The sequence below is a fragment of the Schistocerca nitens genome, chromosome 2, assembly GCF_023898315.1.
Source record: "Schistocerca nitens isolate TAMUIC-IGC-003100 chromosome 2, iqSchNite1.1, whole genome shotgun sequence".
NCBI classification, from domain to species: domain Eukaryota; kingdom Metazoa; phylum Arthropoda; class Insecta; order Orthoptera; family Acrididae; genus Schistocerca; species Schistocerca nitens.
In genome coordinates this window covers 855,298,581-855,316,277 of record NC_064615.1, presented here as the reverse complement: position 1 = coordinate 855,316,277, position 17,697 = coordinate 855,298,581, and the positions used below count along the sequence as shown (strand labels likewise).

The following is a 17,697-nucleotide window of genomic DNA, read 5'->3' as shown; positions in this document are numbered from 1 at the left end:
GCTGCCACACGTCTCGGCATTGAGTCAAAGAGACGTTGGATGTGTTCCTGGGGTACAGCAGCCCAAGCAGCTTCCACACGTTGCCAAAGATCATCTGGTGTGGCAGCTGGGGATGTAATCTGGGTCACTCGTTGAGCAACCATGGACCACATGTTTTCTATCGGCGAAAGATCCGGAGAGCGAGCCGGCCAGGGAAGCAATTCAATCTGGTTATTGACGAAGAACCTTTGGACAATGCGTGCCACGTGTGGTCGCGCATTATCCTGTTGAAATATGGCTGTGGCCGAGCCCTGACGGTAAGGAAGGACAACTGGCTCCAACACCTCGGATACGTAGCGCCGGCTATTTAAAGTACCGGCAATGCGTACTAGAGGCGTGCGAGAGTAATATCCAATACCGCCCCATACCATAATATCCGGTGCAAGACCAGTGTGGTGGTGCATAATGCAGCTGTCCAGCATCCTCTCTCCACGGTGTCTCCACACTCGAATCCGACCATCGTGGTGCTGCAGACAGAAGCGTGCCTCGTCAGTAAAGACAACGTCATTCCATTCTGCCGTCCACATCCGTCTGTCATCACACCATTGGCGACGGAGACGTCTGTGGTTCTGCGTCAATGGTAGACGAAGCAATGGACGTCTTGCGGACAGACCACTCTGCTGTAAACGGCGTCGAATGGTACGCGCAGACACTGGATGATGCGTTACAGACGCAATGTGCTGTGCTATGGTTCGGGATGTCACTGAGCGATCCGTCACTGCCATGCGCACAATTTGTCTATCAGCACGTGCAGTGGTGGACCGAGGTGAATGCGATCGACCACGTCGGTCCGTCGTACCCTCCTGCATCCAACGGTCACATATCCGCATTACAGTTGTTTGGTTTCGTCCAACACGACTAGCGATTTCTCTGTATGATAATCCACAATCTCGGTAAGCCACAATCCTTCCTCTGTCGAACTCGGATACTTGATCAAACAATGTTCGCTGTTGTCTACGAGGCATAACTGATCGTCTTGTGAAACAACCACAAGGTAAACACACGTGCCGAACGTACACTCGTCGAAATCGCCAAGCCTTAAATGGCGCTATGAGGTGGCGCCACAGGCGCGCGTGATGTGTGTCTGCGCTGAAATTCTAATCAGTTGCATATCTCATCGCTGCAAACCTATGGTGTAAATTTCACTTGATTCGGATGCTTCCTTCAGGGTGTTGCATTTACGGTGGCCAGCAGTGTATGAAGAACGATGTGCTCCGAAACACTTGTGCGGGCACCAGAATAGAGATGCCACAGATCACCATCTATACCACTTTACAGAGCAAACAAACCGCCGGGCCCCACGTTCTGTGAAGAGTCGGTGACGTCCAACCATTTAGCGCCTGGTGATAGTTTCACTGTCCTTCACCTCTCTCCGTAGACGATGACGACAGTAGCAGGAGAACATTCCACCAGCAGCCTTGTTTTCGAAACACTCGTTCACAGGCTCTCCGTAGTAACCATCTGCCATTTGTCAAAGTCGCTTATCTCAATGGATTTCCCCATTTTCAACCCACATCTCCGCTAGGGCGATCTCCGTCCTTGTGTGCTCCGCTTACATAGTTTTGTTACCGTGTCACATACCCATAAAACCAGCAGATGGCATCTAAAGTCGTTGTGGTCAGTAGTCATAATGTGATTCTTGAGCCATCACACCGACGTCATCTCAGACGCCGTCGCAATCTGTTCCACCGCGTGACCGTGGCGCGGGGCGCGGACGGCGGAGGGAGTGCGCCGCGGGAGGAGGGTATTTAAATTGGCTGCCGCCACGACCGAAGCCAGTTCCCCCTGAGCAGCCATATCGTACGGATCTCCGTACCGACACGTTCACAGGAGCTCAGTCCGTCAGTTCACCTGATGATGGCGACATGTATGATCGCCGAAATATTGTGCCCGTTGGACACTGTAGACCGGGAGTACACCCGTGGATATTTTGAGTAGTCATAATGTTTTGGCTTATCAGTGTATGCTAAAGTTTGTCCAGCAACGCTGCGTACGTTTTAGCAGCATTGTGATAGACCATGCGTACATAATCTATACAGGAAGAGTCCTCCCTCAGGCATGGGTGTGTGTGCTTGTCTTTAGGATAATTTAGGTTAAGTTGTTTGTAAGCTTAGTGACTGATGACCTTAGCAGTTAAGTCCCATAAGATTTCACACACATTTGAATTTTGAATCAACATGCGGTATAAAGGAAGCAGTATGTTCGGGTGAGTTCCCCGCCGATCTGATAAAATTTCAATACTTTTTCGCATGTACTAACTACGGTTTAGATATGTGGTCCCCAACTCATTCTTGATTTAAACAGACGGGCAAAAAAAAAAACAAGCATGCGATTTTATTTCTATTTTATGAGCAGAGAGTCTTCCAACGTTCAAACCTTCTCGCATGGTTCTTTTTGTGAAAGGAATAGTTACTGATTTCTCTGGAGAAATCTATAGCTCACAGCTGTGTAATGTCTGCTCCAGTACCCCACTGCCTTTATACTAATGAACAAAGTTCTCCCCTGTTCTTTCAACATAGAGGATTCAGTAAATAATCCAGAACTGGAATGAAGAAAGATGCCAATATGAGCAATCTGGAAGTAGGTATCCACGGTGTAGCGAAGAAACTTAAGTGACTTTATAAAGATGTCTTCCCGTCCGGATTCTATACAAGTCATTTTCCTTTACGAGTGATCTAATGGAATAGCTCCAATTTAAGCAATTATACACAACCACTTACCCGACAAAAGACCCGTTCCTAAAAGCTGAAAAGCTTCGCAGATCATACCAATGCCCAAGAAAGGGAACAGAAGTAATTCGCTAAGTTATAGACCCAAATCACTGACATCGACGATTTCCAACATAAAAAAGTACTCGAAGAAAACTATCTATTACCACATAATCAGTACAGATTCAGAAACATAGTTTATGTAAAGCTCGATCGGACAAGAAAGAGAACAGTGTGGTCTTAAGTTGATTACACACACACACACACACACACACACACACACAACAGAGGTCTTTCGCTATCGTTCCTCACAAGCAACTTGAAATCAAATTCAACGTCTAAGTGGTCTTCAGTTGTGCGTATTCGTGATTTCCTGAGAGAGGGGTCTAAGTTCGTAGTAACTGACAAGAGCACATCTAATGTAACGAAAGTGACATCTGTCGTTCCCCAAGGAAGTGTTATAGGCCCTCCGCTGTTCTTAACCTATATAAACGAATTCAGGGAAAATGTCAGCAGCCCTCTTGGATTGTTTGTAGATGGTACTTTCGTTTACCTTCTAGTAAAATCACAAAATGAAAACGAATTTCAGAATTATTTAATAAAGAGTTATGTATGACGCTAAAAGTGCCACTCGATCCTAAACAATAAGAAATTTGAGATTCTCTAGAAGAGTACTATAGATTACATTAAATTCAAATTACTCAATAAGGAAGTTAAAAGCTGTCGATTCATCTGAATACCTAGGGCTCACAATTACGAATAACCTAAATTGAAACAATGATACAGAACACGTTTTGGGCGTGGAGGGGGAGGGGGAGGGGGGCGGAGGAAGGTGCAAACCAAAGGCTGCGTTTTATTGGCAAAACGCTCAAAATGCTAAAGAGACACTTTCCCTCTTCTGAAGTATTGTTCCTCGGTATTGGAACCTTACGAGATACGATTGGTGGTGGACATCTAAAACGTTCGAACAAGGCCAGTTCGTTTCGTATCATCGTGAAGTAATGGAGAGAATGTCACGGATATGATAAGCCGGTTGGGATGGGAATCATTAAAAAGAAGGCTTTTTTTCGTTGCAGAGAGATGCTTTCGCAAAATTACAGCTCCCTTCTCTTGAGTAATATTATATGTATTCCGATCTACATATTGAGTAATGACCATCGTAATAAAGTACGAGAAATCAGAGGTCACACGAAAAGATTTAGGTGCTCAATTTGGCCACTCGGAATTCGAAAGTGGAACATTCGGGAAATAGTCTTAAAGTGAGTCTGCAAACTCTCTGCGTAACAGTTGAGTGTTAATTGCCGAGTAACCGTGTAGCTGTACACGCAGAGTTTGCTTGCGCTGGTGCACTGTTTGACAACACCGTAGCGCTATTTGCTTCCTTATATCGTCTACTCTTTATTGTAATTTTTCTTTATTTCTTCACGAGAAAGAAAGCTGGAAACAGCTGATTCGCAAGGCCAAACAGAAAATATGGGAAGCTGTGTCGCGCATAGAGCTCAGTCATCCTGTTCGCGGCTCTAGAGATTACGTGTGTAGGTTTGGGTCCACCTAGCACATTTCAGTAGATAAAGAAGTGCCTTTCAACTTTTATACAGGCAATAAATTGCGGTACGTCCCTACAATATCATAGCGCAAATACTTAATATGAAGGGAAAATTGTGCACCGTGCTGAGACTCACGTAGCGAAAATCCTTTTCTGTAAAATTATATTTGGTGGCCTGATTTAGATTAACAATTGAAGAACTATTTGGAACTTGAAACGGCGTCAACTACAAAAAAAAAAAAAAAATGGTTCAAATGGCTCTGAGCACTATGGGACTTAACTTCTGTGGTCATCAGTTCCCTAGAACTTAGAACTACTTAAACCAAACTAACCTAAGGACATGACACACATCCATGCCCGAGGCAGGATTCGAACCTGCGACCGTAGCGGTCACGCGGTACCAGACTGAAGCGCCTTTAACCGCGTCAACTACAGTGGAATCTAGCAGTTCTTTAACAACGAAGTGAAATATCAATGTAGATCTCCTAAAATGATCTGGAATCATTATTTCGAGGTCTCAATCTTATTTTTTTGGTCACTTTTCGAAATTGTGCGCAGCACGACAGCAGTACCCTGACTGAACGTATTTCTAGAGACAGTGCACAGTTTGAAACAACTGATGTGCATCCAATCGTTAATGGACTGTCTGATCATGAAGCGCAGTTTATAGAAATAAACAGTGCACCTTACCTCCCTGAAACAGGTTCACACAATACAGTGAGGCTTCTTTATGAGAGCAGGATACAATGTTTTAAGAGGAAGTTAATGAGGGTGGTCTGGAATAAGGTATATACAGGAAGAGCTGCTAATGTCAAATTAAATTTTTCCCCAGTAAATTTTTGTCAATATTGGAAAGCAGTTTTCCTTGAACGTTACCCGGAAAATCTATTAAGAACAAGCAAGCCATGGATAACTAAGGAAATTAAAGTCTCGTGTAAAAGGAGTAGGGAAACTTGTATAAAGCCCAGAATAAATGAAGATTCGATATTACTAGCATACTACAAACAATGCTGTTGTATTTTAAGGAATGTCATTAGAATGACCAGAATTATGCACATCCTCATAGAAATTGATAATGCAGTATCAGGATTATAACTGTATGGACAGTTAGTCAGTGAACAATATACCATAACATTTAAATTAAACGACGGTGTTGTGACTAATAAATCACATCTTACAAGTACTTTTCATAACCACTTTTTAAATGTAGCAGCAAATGTGGGATTAAATGGTTCAGTTGAAGTAGCAAGATAATTTATTCAACATTTCATTTCACAAAACTTTAAGCAAGAAGAAGTACCACCATATATTTTCATGAAAATTAACAGAATTATAAACATTCTAAAAGACGGAGCCTCATACGACGTTGATGCAATTTTAGGCAAAACTCTGAAAATTTGCTCTAGCTTAATAACTAATGGCCTAGTAACATATGTAATGCATCACTGAAACAATGAATTTTTCCCGACAGGTTAAAATTTGCAAATGTGAAGCCTCATTGTGAGAAAGATGATAAGAAAGGCTTAAATAATCTACATCCATTGTCCTTACTAATACATTTTCCCAAAATATTCAAAAAAGTAATGTATGTATGTGTAGTCTCACATTCAGGTAGAAACAATTAAGTTATGTGGGGTTGTTCTACTGAAAAGGTCATTTTCACACTGAGTCACAAAATATTACAAGTCCTACATAGTGAAATATCACCAGTTGATACTTGTTGTGAGCTTTTCAACTGGTTTGATTGTGTAGATCATGCTACAGTTTTAGAAGAAATTAAGTTTTATGAACCTGACCATTTCACACACAACTGATCTGAGTCCTACTTTACAGACAGAATATAAAAAGTTGTGCTGAATAATTTAGACAGTGTTGGAAAGGCTGAAAATTTTAGTGACTGAGGAGAAATTGCAAAGGGAAACTGAAGGGTTCCATTTTTGGGTCCACTCCAATTTCTTATTTTTGTGAATCACTTTCCACTTAACATTCAACAATCAGCATTGGTACACTTTGTAAACGGCACTGGTGTTGTAATTAATACAATTAGAGAGAAAGCAACAGTAGAGATGTTAATCATATTTTGTAATGAATTTGTAAGTGGTTTGAAAATGGACTGTCTCTAAATGTTGAGAAAACACATTATACTCAGTTCTCTACCATAATTAATGTGTTAGCCTGAATTGCTGTTGTACGTGAATAGATGAGAGTATATAGCGTAGATTCTTCCAAATGTATGGGCGCATTAGTGTTGTCAACTTGAATGGGAAGGAGCATATTACTGAGCTTCTGAAACAATTAAGTTCAGTTACTTTTGGTTTTCGTATAATTCCTAATCTTAGAATCAAACGAAGAAAACTCCTGATAGATTTACTTATTTCCAATGAATTACGGAAGAATTTTCCGGATTAACTCATCATTTAGAACGAAAGTAGAGATTGTAAAAAGGCGAGCAGTAAGAATGATATGTGGTGTTCATCTTTGATCATCATGCAGGTAACAATTCAAGGAATTGCCTCATTTTAACTGCACCCTCAAGAGCATGTATTCCCTAATGAAATTTACCATAAATAATCCACCACAATTTGGGAATAATAGTTATATCCATACCTACAACACGAGAGAAAAAATGGCCCTGAGCACTCATTACTAAAGCTGTCAGTGTCTAAGAAAAAAGTTCAATGTGCTGCAACAAAAAGCTTTTGTCATGTGACCAATACCATTAAAAGTCTTACAGGTGGCAAAGCACGTTTTAATCTGAGTTTCAAATCTAACTTAGAATCATGTCTCCTGAACAAATCCCTCTATTCAATGGACGAATTTCTATTTAAAAACTAATAGCTTGTAAAAGAATACCGAGTTGTTTTTAAGTGAGGTTCCAACAGTAAACTAAAATATAATATGTTCATTAATATTAACACTAGTAGTGTATGCATTTTGTGTAAACTGAAGCATTCCGCATCATGTCGACAAAAGACTACCTACAAATATGAAGACCTAGTTTCTGTGTGTGTGTGTGTGTGTGTGTGTGTGTGTGTGTGTGAGAGAGAGAGAGCATCTCTTAATGGTTGTAAAATTGTAATATTAATGTGTACTGCAGTGTATCTGTAGTGATGAGCTACTGTTTAAGGGCTTGACGAATTTCTAATTGTAGCTTAAAGGCAATAGTTTCTCCAAGCGTAGACGCTGAGTTTGTCGTTGAATTGCTCGTACAGACTGCAGGGACATTTGGAATTACTTGTTCAGTTCTTATTCAGTTCGTTTCTTCAACTGTAGGTTTTTATTCGAACAGTGGCATATTCCGACGTTATTAACTACACAAGAATGCATCACTTTTACTAACTTTACTGGAAGAGAAAAACACAAGTAGCAGAAAAATGTATTGAAGACTTGTTTAACATATATTTTTTGTTATTCGTAGATGAAGTCCTTGAACTGTTCAGTTACACCCTTGTTCGTTACAATAAGTAGCAGGAGTATTGCTTGTATGGACATACGTAACGTCCTAGCAGATTAAAACTACAAGTGCTGTACCGACTGACCTGCCCAAACACCTCACCTCCTACCACCCATATTTCACGCAAGTCCTGTTACACACCTTGCATGACTAGCGCTTCTGGAAGAGTACTGGGGAGACATGGCTTAACCACAGCCTGGGGGATTCTTCATATCAGCTCACACTGCGATGCAAAGCGAAAATTCATTGTGGAATGGTCGTTTGTCGCATTTTCCATTACAAACCAAGAATGGATGAAACAGCAGCACAAGAACAGTATATCAAGCTCGCAGACAATGGTTCTTTGAGGATCTTTGTTTTGAGATTAACAACGATCAAGATTGCATGCAGAGAGGCTGTTATCTCTTGATTAAGATGTAATGGAACAGAAGCTGCCTCTAACAAAGTTGGTGGCAAACGCGATGTAAAGATATAACGTAAATTACTGCTGCTCTTAAAAGCAGAGTAGGAGTAGGAAAGAGCGTTTCGCAGGAACCACTTTTCTTCTGTAAGGAGAAAAAAAGGATACCATCACAAGGAGTACAATAATGAGGTACCGTGAGCTGTGGTCTCTGGGGAAGAGCAACAGAAGGTAAGGTCCTTCCAAATTAGAGCTGGATATTTTTAAAAAAATGACGTCGGAACGTTTTTTATATGCAGCGACGGAAATATTAAGCTACACCACATGTTAACGATTGCTACACAATTTTCTGTTATTGTCTAATATACGACAGTAATAAAGAATGGACAATCTTTCAACATATAATCTTTGTGAATGTACTAGAAACTTTTACGACGTAGTCCACAATCTTTTTCTCGTAATTGCTCTGTTTTATTTTTCTATCCCTTGAAAGAGGCTGATACAGAAGAAACATAGTCCACTTATCCATCCCAGTGGCTTTTTGCAGTTATGAATATTAAATGTGATAAACGAACAAATTTAATTTAATTTGGAGTAAGAGTCTCATTTTTCTAAATTATCAGGTCAGTGTCAAACTAAAACTCTTCTTCGCATCAAACAGCATTTAGTAATTGTGAACAAATTGAAAGGTTGCCTACGATTCCATCTCCAGTCTCTGCTCATTTCGTAAGATGTAAATGGTTTTATTTATGCAGTACGACTATCTGGTATTGTTAAGAGTGTAATAATTTTTTCAGCAAAATGTAAGTACTAAAGACTTGTTCATGTGCAAATGACCATCGGTTTATTATTTTCATAACAATACTACTTATTCGTAATGCCTATACACAGACGTCGAGTACTTGCATTTTATGAATTGTGCAGCGATTGGAGATGGAACTGTAGGCAGCTTTAAGCGAAGAAATGTAAGTGGTGATCAAAAGTTTCCCGTTCGAAGGCCGTACTGTCCAGAGAGTCGGTAAGCCCATCAGCCAATATCGCCGTGGGCACTGGGGTAATCATTCCACCGACGCACCAGGTTTCGTAAAACACCGTCTCTTGCTGCGTGCTGAAGTCCGTAACTTCCTGCTGCACATCCTCGTATGACAGGAATCGCGAACCTTCAGGGCCATTTTTAATGGACCGAAAACGTGATAATGACGTGGAGGGAAATTAGGGCTATGGGGCAGGTGCTGGAATGTTCATTGCAGTTGAAACGGCGTAACTTCTGCTTTATAACACTTGCGATGTGAGTACATGCTTTATCATGAAGCACGTTTCCGCATTATCGAACGCACGTCGGAAAGACACGAATGCCACCCCAATTTTGTGCTGAACTGGAAAATCAATGTAAATGTAAAAATAAATTGTTTCAAGGAATTAACCCGTTTTATGTTGGATTACAAATTGCCGGTGATGAACCGGAGAAAAACGATGTTGTTCAAAGTGAATATACTTATAGACCCGCATAAGCGACGTGCTATGTTGTATATACGCTGCCGCAACGTCCTCAAACGGAAGACTTCGTTCTATCTTTATGATTTCCTGCCAGATGTTACGAAAATCGACAGAATGCTAAGTCATTTTCATCCAGATTACCCTTGATAACATTCCAGTTCTCCAGTTCTTTATTAGTGCACCACGCTACTTACTATCGTGCAACAAGTTTATATCAAATATCATACTCCAAAGATGGAAAATTATGATTATTATTTCTTTTAAAATATCTATTTAAATTTCATAGTTCGAATCAAATAGTTCAAATGGCTCTGAGCACTATGGGACTTAACTTCTGAGGTCATCAGTCCCCTAGAACTTAGAACTACTTAAACCTAATTAACCTAAGGACATCACACACATCAGTGTCCGAGGCAGGATTCGAACCTGCGACCGTAGCGGTCACGCGGTCCCAAACAGAACCGCTCGGCCATACCGGCCGGCTCATAGTTGGATCCTAATATTATTCAGTTTTGGAAATTAGAGAATACTTTCCCTGATATCTGCGTTCATCACTGTAAATCATTAAGAAACACAGAAATAATTTCTAGTTTGATCCCCGTAAAATGTCTAGGTGTAACGAATATTTCCTCTGATGTCCAGCGTTTCTTTTCCCTTCCGTCGCTTTGTTGCCAAAGATCTTACAGCTTTTTGCTCCTGTCGGGCTATACATAAAATCTTTGTGAGCCATTATTTGAAATAAAATTCCCAATCAGGCCATTGGGTAAGTGTCTCAACAGAATTGGTGTCACTTGGTTTCAAGCACAAGCCCCAAAACAGAAACCTATGTAAGGTTGGTAACTGCACATTCGAGTTCGGGAGGACGAAGGTTTGAATCACTGCTCGAACGTGCAGGTTTACATTTTCAGTTGACTCCCTAAGCCATGTTAACGTAAATACCGAAATGTTTATTGGTCCATTTTCTTTCTTCTCTTTCTCAAATTGTGAGCCTTTGCTACTTCTCTAAGTACCGTCGTCGATTTAATACTCGTCGTTAACAGACGAACAAGGGAACAACAGATACCAATTCTTATCAGAACACTAGAAAAAGAGAGAATCACAGCGAACTTAAAATTTGGAAATTTATTGTTCATTTCATAAAAGCAAATGTTTTGAAAATTATTGTTCATTACATAAAAGCAGTTGTTCTTGTTATTTTAGCTTATATGCAAATAACTGCCAATATTTTTATTGGTAATTTACTTTCAAGTTTATGAAATAAATTACAGTCACCAGAAGAGTTATAAACATTCGATTCCATTTGTACCAACGGAACTCGACGTCATAATGTTATCTCTGTCAGACGGCCTCATTGCTGATTGACTATCATTTCACTGTAGAGCAGTATGCTTACTGAGATATGAACGTTATTTTTGTTTCAGATTATGATCGCTATCGAGACATCATTTAAACGCCTGAACCAGTACACACCAATATGGACTTACTTAAGTTAAAATTATCTCATTCACTTTGAGAGTCAATTGGAATATATAGTATTACTTTACCCATCATTATTATTTTCAATTGTTTCTTATTCTGAAGTACTGATAGTAATAATAAAATAATAATAGACATTATTGTCCTAAAAGTGTGTTTTTTTAATTTCTTTTGTAGCCTTGCCTGTTTATTACTGGTGAGAGAATAGCCACTAAAAATTCACACATAGAAAATATAAGCTTCTACGTAGTTCAAATACTCCCCAAGATACCTACTTCAATCAAATTGGTAGTCGGTGAATTCTATAATCCTTCTTATTTGTCCCTACAGAGAATAATGCGTAAATCTGCAAAAATATAACGAAAATAAATTTTACTTAAAATATTTCAGTCATGTAGCATTAGCAATCACAGCCACGCTTGAAAACTTATTTTGTCGAACATAATATTTTCATGTAGTTTAATTACAGTTTATTGCTAATTACAAAGTTTTACTTGCCCAGAACTGGATGGGGATGCTGGTAACACACCATCGTTGTGGATATTATTTGCACACTATAGTTATTTGCGTCGCTTGTTACCGCTCACTCTTGATTTATGTATGACACATACAGTATACTCAATTTTATTTTATTTTTGGGTCGTCAGATTTCCAACAGGTTTGATGCAGCCTAGTACAACTTTGTCTCTCATGCCAAGCTCTTCATCTCAGAGGCATACTTGCACCTAACATCCTTAATTATTTTTTGGAGGTGTTCAACTCTCTGTCTTCCACTATAGTTTCTACCATATGAGCTCCCTCTAGTATCTTAGAAGTTATTTTCTTCTGACCTAACACATGTCCTATCATCCTGACACTCCTTCCTTTTAGTGTTTTCCATTAGCTCCTTTTCTCATAGACTTGCAAACAACCTCCTCATTAAGACTTCAGAAAATTTTCATTGTCTTTCTACAGCACCACATCTCAGACACTTGTCCTCTTTCTTTTCCCGTTTTCCAACTGTCCATCATTCACTACCATACGATGCTATGCTCGAAACGTATTTATTCCTTAAACTAAGGTCGATTTTTTAAAGCGATAGCTTTTTGTTTTTAGTTTATCGCTAACCTCATTCCGGCTACTCCTCACTACTTTCGTCTATCTCCGATTTACCCTCAATCCATATTCACATTAAACATTTCTGTTCTTTACTTTACTGAAATGGCAGCAGTGAGTCTTATCAGTTACATCCTTTCTCTTTGGATTTTAATCCCGCTGCTGAACCATTCTTTTATTTATTTATTACCGTCATCGCTTCTTCGAAGTAGGAGCTCTATCCATGTCGTACACACTTTTAGATCCGAGCTCTTCTTCCTTGGCCTTCCTTACACCATGAAACCTTCAAGATTCCATTTTCGTTACAGCCACATTTAAGCTGTTAAGTTAGATTTTCACTTTCTCGAATGATTCATCTTTTTTATCTTCTGCTTTTCATTTCCTTAGTGGTCTTCTGGGAAATGTTTCATCTCGACGACGGTTCCCACTTCTTAATTTTCTTTCTGAATTTAGTTCCGTTTTCCATTACTTGTTACTTTATGCCAGTTTCATCTAGATTCTAATGTCCTTTCCGAAACCAACTGGGTTAAGATTTTTTTTTTTTTTTTGTGGTACTGCTCTCTAAATGTGACCTTTCTTAATTTCTCTATATGACTATTGAGAAATTTGTTACTTCTCAGTGCAAACTTCACTACTAGTATTGTTCTATTTCTCAATACGATGACTATTTTGAAAATACAGTCTGGTCGATTGCGAAATGGAAACCACATTGAAATCTCGATGAAGCTTTGCACAGATGTGTCTCTAGTATGCCCATAAATCACGTCGCGTCTCTCCTCTTATTCCTGAGTGCTCATTGAGCACGTAAAGATGTCTAGGACAATAGTGTCTCCCACCAACTATTAATGCCTGGTAAGAGATTGTGCCTGATGCCATGCAGCCCGGAAACACAACTGTAACATGTTTCCTTCTTCATGACTATTCTCGGCCGCACTCTGCTGAGACAATGAAGATGTTGCTGCAGCGTTTTCTGTGGGAAGTGTTTGATCACTCAAATACACCCCGTAATTGACGCTCTTCCCCACCCCTTGAGTCTCATATTTGCTCTCGCGAACCGCTGGTTGTGACATAGACAACGAGCATAGAGAATTGGCGGAAAGCACAGGCGGCTGCCATCTATGACGACGGTACTGGTTCAGATGGCTCTGAGCACTGTGGGACTTATCATCTGAGGTCATTAGTCCCCTAGAACTTAGAACCACTTAAACCTAACTAACCTAAGGACATCACACACATCCATGCCCGAGGCGGGATTCGAACCTGCGACGGTAGCAGTCGCGCGGTTCCGGACTGAACCGTCTAGAACCGCTCGGCCACCGACGGTCCTGGACAGTTGCTACAATTCTAGGACAGATGTCTAGGTCGGAGCGGTGACTATTCAGAGGAGTAGCTGGAAGGTGTAGCTAACTGTGGCAGATTAAAGCCGACCGGTGTGGCCGAGCGGTTCTAGGCGCTTCAGTCTGGAACCACGCGACCGCTACGGTCGCAGGTTCGAATCCTGCTTCTGACATGGATGTATGTGATGTCCTTAGGTTAGTTAGGTTTAAGTGATTCTAAGTTCTGGGGGCTGATGACCTCAGCTGTTAAGTCCCATAGTGCTCAGAGCCATTTGAACTATTTTTTGCAAATTAAACATTGTTTTACAAACTTCCAGCATGGGAATAGCTGTGTGTCAGCAGCTTCTATTAACCAGTACAACGAAAAACCAGTTCAAAGTATTAAGTATTACTTTTTCTATTAACTGGATGACTAGTTCCGGGCCGAGACCCACATCGTAACATTCTCAAAAATGGTTTTTCCGAAGACGTGAAAGCCAAGTGAAACACGTGCAACGAACAGTTACAGCATATGCGCTTTCACGTATTCGGAAAAACGATTTTTGAGTATGTTACGGTGACTACTTTCGGGTTGAGACCCATTTTCAAATCATCGTAAAATACTCAAAAATGGTTTTTCCGAAGACGTGAAAGCCAAGTCAAACACGTGCAACGCACAGTTACACCGTGAACCCTTTCACGTCTTCGGGAAAACCATTTTTGAGTATGTTACGATGATATGAAAATGGGTCTCGGCCAGAAACTTGTCATCCATTGAATAGAAAAAGTAAAATTTGCAATTTTTTACTGGTTTCTCGTTGTACTGATTTTTGATTTTCGCAGAGGTATCCATTTCGTTCCCGATCGGGCCTTACTCTCAGAACTACCCTCGTATCTTCCTGAGAGTTAATTATTTTATGTGCTACATTATGTCTATGTATTTTTCATTAGCTTCTGCATCTCACACCTGCTCATTGCGCTGTTGCAGATAATTGGCGTCATCTCCGTGTTCTTCATCTGCGTCTCCATCCTGTCTTTCTGCCTCAAGACGCACCCCGACATGCGTGTGCCCGTCATCCGCAACATCACCGTCACGACGCCTTCCAACGGTACCGCGTGGGTACTCGACAAGACCAAGACGACGGCGCACGTCGCCTTTTTCTACTTCGAGTGCGTGTGCAACGCTTGGTTTACGTTCGAATTCTTCATACGCTTCATCGCGTCGCCGAACCGCATCGAGTTTATCAAGGCGTCCGTCAACATAATCGACTACATCGCCACGCTGAGCTTCTACGTCGACCTGGTGCTGCAGAAGCTGACGTCGCACCTCGAGAACGCCGACATATTCGAGTTCTTGAGCATCATCCGCATCATGCGGCTGTTCAAGCTGACGCGGCACTCGTCCGGCCTCAAGATCCTCATCCAGACGTTCCGGGCGTCGGCCAAGGAGCTGACGCTGCTCATCTTCTTCCTGGTGCTCGGCATCGTCATCTTCGCGAGCCTCGTCTACTACGCGGAGCGCATCCAGGCGAACCCGTACAACGACTTCAACAGCATCCCGCTGGGCCTGTGGTGGGCGCTGGTCACCATGACGACCGTCGGCTACGGCGACATGGTGCCCAAAACGTACGTGGGCATGTTCGTCGGCGCGCTGTGCGCCCTGGCCGGCGTGCTGACGATAGGTCTGCCGGTGCCCGTCATCGTCAGCAACTTCGCCATGTACTACTCGCACACGCAGGCGAGGGCCAAGCTGCCCAAGAAGCGGCGGCGGGTGCTGCCCGTCGAGCAGCCCCGGGGGCCTCGCATCGGCGGCACGGGCGGCTCCGCGGGACCGGGGCACCCCGGCTGCGGCAGCGTGGGCGGCGGCGGCGGGCCTGGGGGCGGAGGCGGCGGCAGCGTCGGCGGCCCCGGTGGCGGCCCCGCCTCCGCAGGCGGCTGTCCGCAGAACTGGCGCATGAACGCCATCAAGGCCAACCACCTGAAGGACTCGCCGTCCAAGATGGGTACGTCAATCAGGCTGACACATAGTACGATGATTATCATCTGACAGTTGTCATGTGAAGGTTGAACATTTTCAGTTAAACTGATGGCGTTCATTCTTTGTGTTTTTGACGTAAAGCACGATTTTGGATTTTGTTTCTTGGACACCTGGAGCGTATATTTCAAGCAATATCATGCCGTAATTTCACTTGTCACTTAATGGACAAAATAAGATTTCGGGGTATCAGATAATCTTTGGGGCTGGATTGAAAACTATTTAAAGAACAGTCGTAGGGTGCACAATGTCCAACAGTAACTCAAGAACTGGCCGCATTTCACCCTGATAGGGCATCATCAGGTTATCTGAAAGAATGCGGGGAGTACGATATTATAGTTAATCCGACGAGGTCCAGTCTTGGATTACTTTAAAAACAAAATAAACTTCAAGCATTGTTCGAACCAAATTAAGTTGAGAAAGGTAATGTAACTAAGTTACCAAACATTCTGCCAAAAAGTGTCCATCAATGAAGGCATGAAAACGAACAAGATGTACTCAAAGGCAAACTATAAATAAAAATTTCAAAAATTAATAAATAAATGCACCAGGATCAGTCATGAATAGACAACGAAGGAGAAATCGGAAAACGCATATTACGTCATGGAGTCTACGACAGACGTAGCAGTGCAGAATAATATTTCAAGCGCAGACTGTCAACCTGCCTTACACTAGAACGGCGCCCGAGGCCCGACCATATCACATTGTGCATACCTATGAACGACAGGAGCACAAGAAAATGTTGAGCTAGTGGTAATGACACTCGCCCTGCGGCGTTGCCGTCGGGTGTGCCGTTGATGACTGGGTAAAATTCAAATAGTAATCATAAATAGAGAAGTAAAAAACAACGTAACATGGCATAAGAGAATTTACGCAATGCAGGAAGTGCTAGATTGAAAACTATGTACAAAGACACAGAAAAACCTTAATGCTCAAAGCAGTGTGAGGAAATAATGAAGTAAAATACGTGGAGCAATAAAATAATAATTAGACTAAAAATGTAAGGCTAAAAGATGACTGTGCTAAGAAGAGAGAAAAAAGGCCGTGGTAGTGAAAAGATGAAAACTAACATATTTTTTTAAAAAATGCATGAATTAGTTATTATTTTGATATGCATCAGCGTTGCTTAATCGCTGCTGAAGTACCGGTAGTAATATGTATCGATAAAATAAATATGATAATAGACTAATTAGGGAGCGGTCTATCGACAGGGCAAGTAAAATTCCGCTTTAAAAATCTGATTGTTTGTAATGTGAATCAAACTGACGTTTTCCATTGAGAATGAGCGTCGCATGAAATACTTGACGAGCAGTATTTGGCTGGTCTGACTCTAGCTACCCACTGCAAAAGTAAAATTGCAAATATAGCCGAAACACCAGAGAAAATGCGCCTGACGACTCATAGGAGAGCACATAACGTTGAAGCTGCACGAGCCTGATCGCAAACGAGAGTGTGGAAGGAGCTGCACTAAAAAGATGTTGCGAAAAGCAGAAAAACCTGCAATGGATCAACGTTTCGTACAGTGATTGGCGATTAATTCTCAACTTAAAAAAAGTAACGTATTGTGCATACATAGGCTAAGGACTCGTTATTACATTATTAAACGATTATCTAACAGTAACTAGAAGCAGTCACATCCATTAAATACATTGGGGTCTACGTACGAAGTGATTTAAAGTGGAATGCCTAATTGCAGGTAAAGCAAATGTCAGACTGTGATTCATTGGAAGAATTTATTTTTCTCAGAATTTCGAATATCTTGCCCCTTTACATTGCCGATTATCAGTTCTAGGTCAGAAAATACAATGAACATGATTTTTCTTGAATCTTCTTTCCCTTATCAAGTGCTGTGGTGGCTTTACATCTACATCTACATCCATACTCCGCAAGCCACCTGACGGTGTGTAGCTTCTCTACAGCCAAAACAATCGTCTTGCAGCAGATCCACGATTTTCTTATCCACTCTTCTGCATATTAATCTTGTCAGGATCTCGGATCCATGGGACGTTCAGGTGATTGTAAGACAGTTTCAGCACTTATTTACCCTTGGTCTCAAGGGTTGCGTGCATGACATTTTCCCGATATTCTGATGACTTGTCTCCAGTCTCAAATATTCTGAAGACCAACTTGA

At 41.5% G+C, this 17,697-nt stretch overlaps 1 protein-coding gene across 1 annotated transcript in view; it reads left to right on the top strand.

Moving 5' to 3' along the window:
* The window catches only part of LOC126237119 (potassium voltage-gated channel protein Shaw-like), a 369,116-nt gene that overhangs the window by 326,962 nt on the left and 24,457 nt on the right, over positions 1–17,697 (top strand). Inside the window, exon 4 of the mRNA XM_049946934.1 lies at positions 14,520–15,534. Coding sequence (XP_049802891.1) covers positions 14,520–15,534 — 1,015 coding nt within the window. The remainder of the gene's footprint in view (positions 1–14,519; positions 15,535–17,697) is intronic.